This window comes from Olea europaea, unplaced genomic scaffold (genome assembly GCF_002742605.1).
Source record: "Olea europaea var. sylvestris unplaced genomic scaffold, O_europaea_v1 scaffold3319, whole genome shotgun sequence".
NCBI lineage: Eukaryota > Viridiplantae > Streptophyta > Magnoliopsida > Lamiales > Oleaceae > Olea > Olea europaea.
In genome coordinates this window covers 25089-37683 of record NW_019252138.1, presented here as the reverse complement: position 1 = coordinate 37683, position 12595 = coordinate 25089, and the positions used below count along the sequence as shown (strand labels likewise).

The 12595-nt window shown below is 32.9% G+C and overlaps 1 protein-coding gene across 1 annotated transcript; it reads left to right on the top strand.

Annotated features, from left to right (window-relative positions):
* Positions 1–508: 508 nt before the first annotated feature.
* LOC111385873 (transaldolase) lies at positions 509–7240 on the top strand. The gene is made up of 13 exons (XM_023010301.1): positions 509–875; positions 1000–1114; positions 1446–1524; positions 1630–1705; positions 2050–2133; positions 2210–2314; positions 3435–3515; positions 3628–3692; positions 4608–4677; positions 4756–4833; positions 5403–5500; positions 5587–5722; positions 6904–7240. The coding sequence occupies exons 1-13, from the start codon at positions 816–818 to the stop codon at positions 7048–7050; spliced, it is 1194 nt and encodes a 397-aa protein (XP_022866069.1). The 5' UTR covers positions 509–815; the 3' UTR covers positions 7051–7240.
* Positions 7241–12595: the final 5355 nt, after the last annotated feature.

Here is a 12595-nt window from a genome sequence, read left to right as displayed (position 1 = left end):
AGTTTGACATTATAGTTATAGTTACTCTTGAAAAGTATTTTTTATTTTTAATTAGAAAGTAAGAGCCTGTTTGTTTTCCACTTTTATAGCATGAATTCATTTTGAAATAATAAATTGATGGAGAATATGTAATTAAAAAATAAAGAAAAATTTTAAATTTGTTTGTAATATTATTTTATTACAAAACGGGTATCAAATAAGAGGTAAGTTATTTTGTTACATGAAGATAAAAAAAATGTTTACTTGTATTGTTTTTATTATAAACTCATGCTATGAGAATCTTCTAGACGGTCCCTTGAGCTCCAAAATTAAAGAGAGTCGTTAGGTAAGGTCGGACGGAAATTACGAGGGCCTGTTTGGCATCAAGCTCACCCCTATTAATTGCCTTTTAGGTTCCTTACAAAATGAATTTGGTTGCTTGTACATAAAAAGGTACATAGATGGCTATCGAAAATAATGTGGAGGGAAAAAATTGAATAAAAAATTAACTATATTTTAAACTGACGAATGAAAAAATGTCACGTGAACATTATGTAATTTCTGGTGTAAACTTTGATGTTCATAATGTAGTAAGATTCAAATACAATCAAAATTTATCTCGAACGTATATAATTAAAAAATTTTAAAAAAAAATGGCGTAGCCGATGCTTCATTATTGCTAAGACGAGAGTAGAGATTGCTTAAAGACTTGTACTTTGTTTGTAGAAATTGTACCTTTCCCTGGCATCAGTATTTTCCCACTATATTCCTCGTTCCACTCTTTACATATCACACCGCTGACAAGATCCATACTATACTCAGCAGCTCAATTGAAAATGTCAGCTACTTTGAATTCTCCGCTATCCTGTGCGATCTCATCTTCCTTCACTCTTCAGGTAAATTAAAGCATAATAATCCATTTGTGTGTTGTTCTACATCTTTATGTATTTATCATGTATGTATATACGTGTGTGTTAATTGTGTTCGCTGGATATATGAATTTTTGTGTGATCGGGGCAGGAGAGGAAATTGCGATTGGCCGCTCAATTGGCAAACACAAGTATCATATTTAGGCCTCGTCGATGTTTTCCTTTAATCCGAGCTTCTAGTGGTTCCTCTTCTTCTCTCGACACCGGTGCGGTTTATTCTGATTTTTATTATTATTATTATTATTATTTTGGCCTAAATTTGATAGAAGCTGGATATATGAATTTTTGTGTGATCGGGGCAGGAGAGGAAATTGCGATTGGCCGCTCAATTGGCAAACACAAGTATCATATTTAGGCCTCGTCGATGTTTTCCTTTAATCCGAGCTTCTAGTGGTTCCTCTTCTTCTCTCGACACCGGTGCGGTTTATTCTGATTTTTATTATTATTATTATTATTATTTTGGCCTAAATTTGATAGATGCTCATTACACGTTAATTCACGTTATACACTTTTTTAAATTTTTTTTAATGGTGATAGGTTTGAGCACTGAATTGGATGCTGTCACCAGTTACAGTGAGATCGTCCCCGATACTGTCATTTTCGATGACTTCGAGAGGTAAGTTTTTTGAGGGATTAATTTCTTCTTCAGCTGGAATTGAATTCGAGTATCTTTGATTTTTTTATGCCATGATTTAATTTTTTAAATATATGAATTCTATAGATTTCCACCAACAGCTGCCACTGTCAGCTCCTCGCTCATCTTGGGTATCTGCAGCCTCCCTGACACTAAATTTAGGGTAAGTATACTTTCTTTTATTCCTTCGTAGTTCTTCTTTTTTGGAGAAATTATCCATTAGTTTACCGAATGATTGGTACTCTTTCACATGCTGAGCAAATAGGCATATTTGTCCGCGTATCTAACTATATCTAAATTGAATATTGGTATGCTAGCACCCGTATGTCATTTTTGCTTTCAATTTATTTCTTTCTGTTAGAGTATGACTTATTAAAAATTATGTAATAATATAATTTCAAAAAGAAATTATAATGGGAAAACTTTGGAAGAGTCTGTCTTTAACTTATTGCTAACAAAATTATGCTGTCATTTCTTTCTTGGTTCTCTTATTTTTGTGGATTGTAGAGTGCTGTTGATACTGCATTGGCAGATTCAAAATGCTACGGATTAGAGAGCTCCAGTGATCGCATGTCTTGTTTCTTTAACCAGGTTGGTTTTTGTACTTTCTAAATGGTCTTAACAAGTGTACTTAGTTTTTGGTCTTTTCTGATCTCTGAAATGGCAGGCATTAGTGAATGTTGGTGGTGATCTTGCAAAGTTTGTGCCTGGTCGTGTTTCTACAGAAGTAGATGCTCGTCTTGCATATGATACTCATAGCATTGTTCAGAAGGTGTTACTCCCTTCAAACCTTCAACTTAACTATTTTTCTCCGCCATTTGTATCCTTCTACATTGTTAATAACTGCAAACTGTTACCAGATAATATTAATCATAATGTAGATGTACCATTGTTTGAAGTTTATATATACTTTAGTTACTAACTTAACCAATGATTTAGATTGTGAAATTCACATTTTAGTATTCCAGTCAGAGTATATAAAAAACGATAGAACAAAACTACATTTGTTCCCACCAAGGTTTGCCTTGTTATGTTCAAACCATTGTCTTGAACAATCCCAGTTGATTGCCTGTTGTCATTCAATGAGCTTTTTCTGCATAAAAATTTGTTACATTGAATAATATAATAGGAATGCACTTTGGTGGTCAACTATTGCCTCTATTACGTTCTTACATTACCTTGTTTGGCTAGACCTATTTCAGACCCTTTGCTGTGCCTCGTCCGACTGCTTTCTAGCTTTACCGAATGAAGTTAGTCACCGTTCTGTTTGTTTCTGATTTTACACAAGTGGCTGAGTTGTTTTAATCCTGCGACATAAACTCCCGCTATAGGATTAGCTCCCAAAAAAAATAAAAATAAAAAATAAATAAAATAAAATAATCTCCTTCATTTAGTTGCAATTAGAGCATCAACCTGCCTTGCAGGAAAATATATATTTCATCGTGAACATTCTATTTTTGGGCGTTGATTAAACTTAGTGTGGTACAACTGTAAGGATTGGCTGCAAACACCTCTTCTAGCTGTCAATGCACTTCAAATGTTCTGTGAAATTCCATTGACATTGGTCCTAGTTTCTGAATAAAGCTGTCCTTGTACTTTCATTGTGTTACATATGTGCACTCTCTCTCTTAGGAGTCATTTGTTCAAACAATGCATTAATAAGCCTATGTTTGGCCCCCATTTTTTCAAAAATTCATTGTTATTAAACTCATTTTCAACCACATTTTCTGCAATAAAATAATTTTACATGTAAATAGGAAACTCTTTCTTATGTTTTAACCACACATTCTCCAAAAAAAAAAAAATCACTATTCCAAAAATACATTTTCCACTAGAAATGGGGCTCAAACAAGGGCCAAGTTATTATCCATTGTTATATCTTTGTATTTCAGGTGTACAAGCTCCTAGAATTGTATAGTGAAGTTGGCGTGGCTCCAGAGAGGTTGTTGTTCAAAATTCCTGCGACTTGGCAAGTTAGTATTAAGGATTTAATGTATCAATTTGGATTCTTAAGAAACATTTGATTCTTTAAAACAACAAACTTGTACTTTATCTTTGTATCTTTACAATTGGCTCTCTTGCTAGGGGATTGAGGCATCAAGATTACTGGAGTCTGAGGGCATTCAGACACATATGACGTTGGTCTACAGGTATATAACTCACAGCTTTATATATTATGTGGATGCAGATTTAATGAAGTGGAGAAAAAGGATTCACAAAGCTGATTAGAATAAGGCTTGGTTTCTTTTTATGAAGAAAGCCTAGGTTGAGGGTTTACGTCATTGTGTTGTGTGTGTGAGAGAAAGAATTGTTGATAACTGCCAGCTGTAAATATCAATGTAGCATGAGGCCTTCAATGTAGTTAGATTCTTTATTTAAAAATCAGTTGTTGAGCCTTGAGGAAGTGATTTTTCTGGCAACTGGCATAGAAGCTGTGATGAGCATGGACAAATGCTATAATTACAAGTCTGCGTGGTGGGACGTGGGGGAAGGACTAGGATTTTGAACACTATGCAAGATACTTCAGGGGAGGCAAGCCATCTCTGCGAGCAAGGTTTACCGCTGAAATAACATACCACAGAAGGATTTTTTGACCTTCTGGGAGAAGCCTGCGCACACAACATTTTGTTCCCACTGGCCCTGTAATGCTCGAAAGCATGCATATATGATGATGTCAGCCCGAAATCTTTAAAATCCAAGCTTTTTGGTTCCACCAAGCTTACTAATTCTCACTGCGATTTTGCGCCTTCATACTGCTGGTTTTGATGTTCACCATTTGTTTTCGTGGTTTCAACCAGCTATTTCTGTATTTTTCTTGGAAGTTAATTTCACTTTTATGAAATGTTTTTGTGGAAAATACATCACTTTCATTCGTGATCTATGAAAATATGTCACTTATATGTGGTTGACTGTTTCTCTTCCTCTTTTATTAATTGTTTTTATGAATTCAACTAGCCTTATTCACCTTTTGCATCCATGTTTTTGTATGTAATGAATGCTTTGTATGTGAGTTAGTTATATAAAATGATTACATACTGAGTTACTTTGGTAGCTTGTATCTTCAGCTTTTGTCAAGCTGCAGCTGCAGCTCAAGCTGGTGCTTCTGTCATTCAGATATTTGTTGGTCGCCTTAGGGTATTACTCTCTAATAGAAGCTATGCTCGTTTTGTATTTTCATGATGATTACAATAATGAGGTTGTAATCTATGTCAGGATTGGGCTCGCAACCATACTGGTGACCCAGACATAGAAACTGCTCTTAGAAAAGGAGAGGACCCTGGGTTGATCTTGGTCAGTTCAGAGCTGCTGCTTTAACTTTATCTCTAGCATTTTGCATGTTTGGATAAGCTTAAAAATAAGTAAAAGTTACTTTCTTTAAATTCAAACATGCTTTATATCATGTCCCAGGTTCCCGTGCTTGCCCTGTGCAGGGGCTTGTGGCTTTTGAGTTTGCCAATCCAACTAGCGTATCATATTCATTAATAGAACTCTGAAGTAGAAGTACCTGAACAAACATGCATTGACCCATGTGCACGTTGATGAGGCCTATGTCTTGTTAATAAGTGACTTCGGAACTCGTCTTAAAATGTATAAGCTTCTAAAGAAGTATATACATGAAATCTTCTATCATTTTCATCTGATCGCTACATTGAGTTTAATAGATGCATTTGCTTCAGTTCCAGCTAATGTTTCTTCATTTGCTTCAAAATAAACCTTAAACTGGCCCTTGGATAGTAAATTTACGTATGGAGATTTTTTCCTCGTCCTTAATTTTCTTCTTCCAGTGAAAATGAGGAATGAGTTTAATATCAAAAGATTGCCAACACACCATTAAGATTTTATTTCCTTTCAAATTGCAGGTGACAAAGGCCTACAATTACATTCACAAATATAAACATAAATCAAAACTAATGGCTGCAGCAATTCGCAACAAACAGGACGTCTTTAATCTTCTAGGGTAATTACTCTCCTTTGAAGCATGTTGAATTTTTTAAATTGGTAAACTCGAGTGTGGTCTATAAAGTGAGGCTTCTTCTTTTACAGGGTTGATTACATTATCACCCCATTGAAGATATTGCAGTCTCTAAAGGAATCTGTGACACCTCCTGATGAGAAATACTCTCTTGTCAGAAGGCTATCTCCACAATCTGCTGCCACCTACAATTTTAGTGATAAAGAGGTTTGTTTATATTTATTCTATTTTGTATTTCATGGTGGTTTAAATATCAGTGAAAAGGTGGAAATAATTAGTGAAGGAAAAGAAAAAAAATATGTAAAAGAGCTTATAAAGATGGAGGATTTTATTAACCCAAAATAATAAAATCATGGAGCTGGTTTGATCCTCGAATACAGAAGGAGAACTAAGGGTATGTTTGATTGGCGTGGAAAATATCTCCTAGAAAAGAAAATATTTTCCTTGTTTTAAGGAAAATAAAAATCTATCCCCCAGAGAAAATATTTATCTCAAAAACGAGAAAAATTAAGTATATTTTCGATGGTTGGAAAATATTTTCCATAAAAAAAATGCAATCAAACACTCCGAAAATTAGAATTTGGGTGGAAAAATGACATTTTCCATAAAAAAATTTCCAATCAAACACACTTTAAAGGAAGATTTTACTTTCCCATTTTTGTGAAAAGAGGACTTCGAACACTTAGGGTCCGTTTGATTGCTTGTAAGAATGGAATTTGGGTGGAAAGAAAACGAATTTCTGGGAATTGAATTGTCTAGAACTTGTTTTATTAGGAATTGTCAATTAAATGTGTTTGATTGATATATAAAATTTTAGTTCTGGTGGTGTTCATTTGACTTTGTTTTTCATGAAAATTGTCAATTAAAGGGATATTTTGTAATCAAACAACCAAAAATGTGGAAAATGGAAAATTCCCCTATCAAACAAGCCCTTGGATCTTGACAATTTTGGCCATAAGAACTTGAAATTTTCTGTTCAGTTTATGCATTGCAATTAGATACTGATAGATCCATTTGAAACACACTTGAAAGAAAAAAATTAATTTAACTTGGATATCATGCCACTAGGCACTAGGTAGAGCAATCTGTGGGACTTTCTTACTGTCAAAGGAGAGAAAATTATATCTTGGAATGGTATTGGGTACATACATGTTCTCTACAAGTACCAATTTTCTATCTGAAAATCATGTTCGTTTTAGTCAGTTTAGACTAGAGGTGTACGGTGGGGAATGTCATGACGGGCGGCATGACCTGCGATTAGGTGAAAAAATAAAAATGAAAAATTTGTGGCTGTGGGTTCTCGATGCCTAGGATTACGTGTTTGACACCCCGAGTTTAGGCTCTTTGACTTGAAAATTCATGTGCTTATATGATCAATACAATTTCAGATTGTGAAGTGGGACCAATATAGCTTTGCCTCGGCAATGGGACCTGCAGCGGTGGAGCTTCTCACTGCTGGAATGGAAAGCTATGTTAATCAATCAAAGCGGGTTGAAGAATTGTTTGGGAAGATGTGGCCACCCCCAAATGTGTAAATTAATATCATGAGAAATCCACAAGACATTGCCCACATAAAATAAAAGTGTCCACACCAAACCCAGCATCTCCATGTTGAAATCTTTTGTTTGCTATCCTTGATGCAATGTCCTCTACAAAGGTACCTGTTTTGTTTTGGTCTTATGATCTCATTTGTGGAATAGGTAATGTGGCTTGTGGGTTATTTTACTTTGAGAGATGCTGATTCCCCCCCCCCCGACAGGGCCACCAAGTATCTTTTTCCTTTTACTTTTCTCCATTTTAGGTAATTAATAATTGAATTGCCATCTAGAAACAGAACAGAACAAGTCATAAATAGTACTTGAAACCTTTGGAAACAGAGCAAGAGAAGTAGCCCGTAGGGAGGCAAGTACTTGAAAGGATTTAACGTGCACAATGATGCTACATTGACGAGGCTTAAACGAACGGTCAGAAATGGGGGGTTAGGCCCACTTTTTTTTTTGGCGTTGTTTATTTATATGGATCTCAAGCATATTAGAGGTGGTTGTGGTTTCTGTCACACATTTTCGGTCACTTTTAACTTAATTCTAACTTGCAATATGTCAAAATAATCAAGTAAACTCTATTTCTTGAGATGAAGAGGAAGAAAACAAAATGAGTGGATGTTTAGACTTTTAATCATCGAAAATGATTGAGGATGTTTGGCTAAGCTTAAAATGCTAAAAGTTTCTATTTACGTATGGAGAAAAATTTCCTTTTTTTGAGTCATTTTTATATCGCTATCAAAATAAGTTTTAACTTTTAGCCAGGAAAAAAAAAATCATTATAATTACACACTTACATTTTTACTTGGTCAATTTAACATAAAAATAAATAAATAAATAAAATTTTATTAGTTCGAATGTTCACTACAAAAAAATTAAAATTTTATTATTTCAAATGTACACTACAATAGTACAATTGAAATCCAATGTAACATAGAGGTGTTAAGTGGGACGTGTTCATTGGTCAGCTCGTCCCACTAGTGAACCGAACCAAGTCGAGTCGAGCAGCGGCTCGTGCAACGACACGAGTTGGCTCGAGTACTAGCTGACTTGCCAACTGTTCAGCATAATGAGTGAAAAAATAATTTCAATAAAAAAAAATTGATGATATACTTTCGACTCGACCTATTCAATACCCAAAGCCATATAAACCAGTAACATCACATTAAGCCTCCAAGTAATTTCTGTTTCCCAACACACACACAACAAACAAGTGCGATCTATAATTTGGTTGCAGTGACTGCATGTGGAAGCTTGCACACATCAGACGCAAACATGAAGAATCATATTATTAAGGTATCTTTGTTTTATATTTTTCTACAAAATGTTCATGAATGTTACAACCCCAGACATTAACCTACTCCAATATTTTTCCCCTAGTAAATTTCATTTAAAAAGTTAATTTATTAGAGATACGGCAATTCATTATATACAAGTCGTAGTTATTTTTCTATCAAAATTTCGATGTGAACAATTTTCATAATTGAGTAGTGACAAGAGTTAGATTCAAAACCGTTTTGGATAATATCAAGGAGTGGACAATTTTATTATTAACCCCTATTTTGATGTAGATTTTTAGTAATTTAGATAAAAGTTGATGAAATTATGATTGAAAAGTTACAAATCTCATAAAATAAGTATGGGACCGACGTCCCTCTAATAGGGGGTGTCACTTGGGCATTATGAACATCATTATGGTGTTCAGTATGTTAAAGTAGAATAATCCTAAAATAAAAGGACCAAAGGACAGATGGGCTGAAATTGTCTAATTATTCATTGCATGTGGGTCTAATAAATTACGTCATACCAGGTTTAATCTGTCTTAATAAATTATCCAGTAATTTTATTTCTTTTCAAACATGAGCACAACTATGATTCTGTGAAAAGGGTTTGAACTTTGTTCTTTTAGGTTATTTTCTTTAATGCTTATATAATTTTAAAAGGACCAATTATTTTGTTTTTCCACCATAATTAAATGACTTCCTTAACATTAATATGTTTATTTACGACAACGATTTTCATGAAAGGATTGTGGGATCTTTTCCTTAATCTCTCATTCAATTGACAACCAATTAAAGAATCGAAAGTTTGATTCGTTATTCCTTTGAGTTTAGTATCTCATTTAATTGACAATGAATTTAAGAATCATGACATGTACTATGTGCACTTAAAGAAACTCTGTTAAAATTGATGTGGTGATAGTAATAGCAACGAAAAATTTATTGAATCACTGTAAATTTCTGCAGGATACTCTATAGTCGACACAGTATTTAAGCAACCAAAAGTGCCTCCGGGAACAATTTTTCAACTTGTTCGTACATCTTCATACTAGAACACAACAATAAATAAATATTAATGCTAACGTAAATATTGTGCAAGATACTCGCCACATTATGCCCTTGTTTGAGTTCCATTTTTTTCATCAAAATACATTCTTCAACAGTAATTTGACATCATTTTAACCATATATTCTTCAATAAAATAATATTATATGCAAATCAAAAGCTTTTCCTTATTTTTTAACCACACATTCTTCATCAATACACTATTCAAAAATTCATTTTCTCCCCCAAAACGGGGCTCAAACAAGGGCTATGTAAGAACCAAAAATGCCTCCCAATTTTTTATTTATTTATTTATTTTTTCCAACAGATTGAATCAAACAATCAATTGATGAAGTAATGTAGCATAACACATGTAGGGCTATCCAAATCTGATCCGATCCGATTCAATAATCCAACAGATATTTGATTGTTAAATCCATATTTGATTTGTTGTGTTATCTTATATCCAATCCGATAATTCGATTTGATATTGAAAAAATTAGAAAAATAAAAATTTTATATTAGTCAACTTTTAAGCCATATAATTAAAAGGTCAAGATAGCTTTTTATACAATTATTGGTCAATTCATTTATAGATTGTAAATTTTATGATAGGAAAAAACACATAATTACAATACATTAAGTATATTATTTCATATTTAAGAAACTTATAAAAATATTTCAAAAACCAGGTGATGAATAATATAGAAACCCAATCGACCATAATCTCTCCGCACAGCTGAAAATAATGCCTCTCTAGTTCAGGAATAGTTACAGTAAAAACTCCTTTCTCCATTGATGCCTTTACCAGTTTTTGCATTTTTCAGCGAAGAGAATCTCCTGACAAATTTACCTCTTACCCTCTCAATCAGATGTCATTAATCATTCTTGTCTTCCTTTTTCATTGCCCTCTCGCCGTTGATTTCAGAACCTACCCTCTTCCACTTCTAATTTCACTTATTCTTTCTTCAGCCCCCGAAGTTCCGCTTTGAAAACATGGGATTCTGAAGCCTCCTTTCAGTTTATTCAAACATTGGCGGTAGCGAAAATGTCGTTGGTTGATTGAAATCTCCAGAACAAGCCTAAATCTCCTTCGCCCATTGTCTCCACCACTACAGTCGCATGTGGAATTTTTTTTTTTTTATCAGAGAATCACACTAAACTGACAAGGATAAGTTTTGTAGACTGGAAATTGTGGTTGATGGGAGGACTATTGATCATTGGAGACGAAAATCAAGTGAAAATGATTGAACCATATTTGGCAATGTTTTATCAAATCCAATATGGGAAATAGGGTCTGTGTATGTTCTGTCCATCGCATGTATATGCATTTGGGCAACATATTGGTTTGCTTTTTTATTGTTTAATGAACTTTAAATTGTTCTTTTGGGGTGCAGATTTTTGTATTAAGTAATCTGACATATAAGTTGTAGCTGAAGAAATTTCAAACGGAACTGATTAAATTTCTGTCGAGGAAAATGGTGTGGTTTGTGACTAATTGAAATTGTGATTTGTTGGTGAGATCGGCGTTGAAATCCTAATGAAATTGGTGTGATTTGTAATTAATAGATATGTTAGTGATTGTGACCCATTAATTGACTTGTGCTACGGAAAATTAGTGATAGTGATCGACTAATTGTATAATTTCTAATTATAAATTACATGTGACCTATTAATTATTTGATTTGTGACGTTATATGTGATTGTGACCCATAAATTGTATCTTATGTGATTGTGACTATGTCTATGATTATAATCCATTAGTTGAGTGGCATATTGTGACCGGTTCAATTTCATTTATATGTCCCAACATTTATCCAAAGTCACAAGTTATGTGATTACTTGATTTTTGAATTGTCACAATCACTCTTATAGATCTCCCAGGTTCTAAAATTATTATTTTTTGAGAAATTAGGTGATCATATTTTGTGACGTCTTATAAAATTTTGTGATCTCTAATTTATTAAATGGATCGCGATCACAATAAACATCATTTATAACTATGATCACATACTAGTCACAAACCACACAAGTTCATAGTTACAAAAACACAATTTTATAGGTCACAAATATAAATTTAGCTGCAAATTATATATTTTTATAGGTTACAAATTATTTGTTGGTCAAAACTCATTAAACAATCATAAATTATCAAATTAATTCGTTACAACTTATTTATTGATCATAAAGACACAAATCGTAGGTCACAATTACAAACCTAAATAACCATCAAATATTACAAAAAAACTTGTTTTATTGATCACAATTACCCAATAACGGGTTAAAATGACCTAATAATTGGTCATGATCTACATCTTGATCACAAATCATGAAATGAATAGGTCACAAATTATCCAATTAATTGTCATAAGTAATTTTGCAATCACAAATTATTTGATCACAACTTATTTATCCAAAATGAAATCACAAATTGTAAGTCACAATTACAGATTTTATCACAAAATCACACATTTTTATGTATCGTATTATTTGATCAAATTATCAAATTAATTGATTACAACTTATTTATTAGTCACAAAGGCACAAATCATATGTCACAATTACAAATTTGGTGACAAACACATATTTTTTAAGTCCAATATTATTTATTGATAACAAATTTTTATTAGCATCAATTGTTCAATAATTGGTCAAAATTACCCAATAATTGGCCACGATTTATTTCTAAATGAAAAAAAAAATCACAAAATGTATTGGTCACAAATTATCAAATGAATTAGTCACAAATTATTTTTCGATCATAAATCACAATATATATAGGTCACAATTTATTTTAGATCACAAATCTACTTAATGGTTTATTTTGTAACTCTTGACAAAAGTTATTTATCAATCATAAGTGGATTCATGACACTTATATGACCTAAAAATCAATTTGGTCACATTTTGTAACCCTTGATAAAAGTTTGTGACCACTTAATGATCTAAAATTTAAGTACTCAGGTCACGATAATACTCGCACATAACTTATGGTAACAGTCACATGTCAACCATAAATAACACAAAATCATGGTCACAAAACAAAACTTGTGGATCAAATCATATATTTTATTAGATCACATTTTATTTATTGATTACAAATATTCAAATAATTGCAAACCTTATTCACAACCACCTCAATCTCATCCCACCCCACTCCACTTTTATTCATTGCAATCCAAAAAACATATTATATATTATACAAAGTACAAACA

What these genes read in the sequence shown, in the direction of transcription:
- LOC111385873 (XM_023010301.1), top strand. Translation starts at nt 816, where the DNA reads ATGTCAGCTACTTTGAATTCTCCGCTATCCTGTGCGATCTCATCTTCC. An exon ending in TCCCTGACACTAAATTTAGG is followed by an intron (nt 1,706 to 2,049) that starts GTAAGTATACTT and finishes TGTGGATTGTAG; the next exon opens with AGTGCTGTTGATACTGCATT. An exon ending in TGTCTTGTTTCTTTAACCAG is followed by an intron (nt 2,134 to 2,209) that starts GTTGGTTTTTGT and finishes CTGAAATGGCAG; the next exon opens with GCATTAGTGAATGTTGGTGG.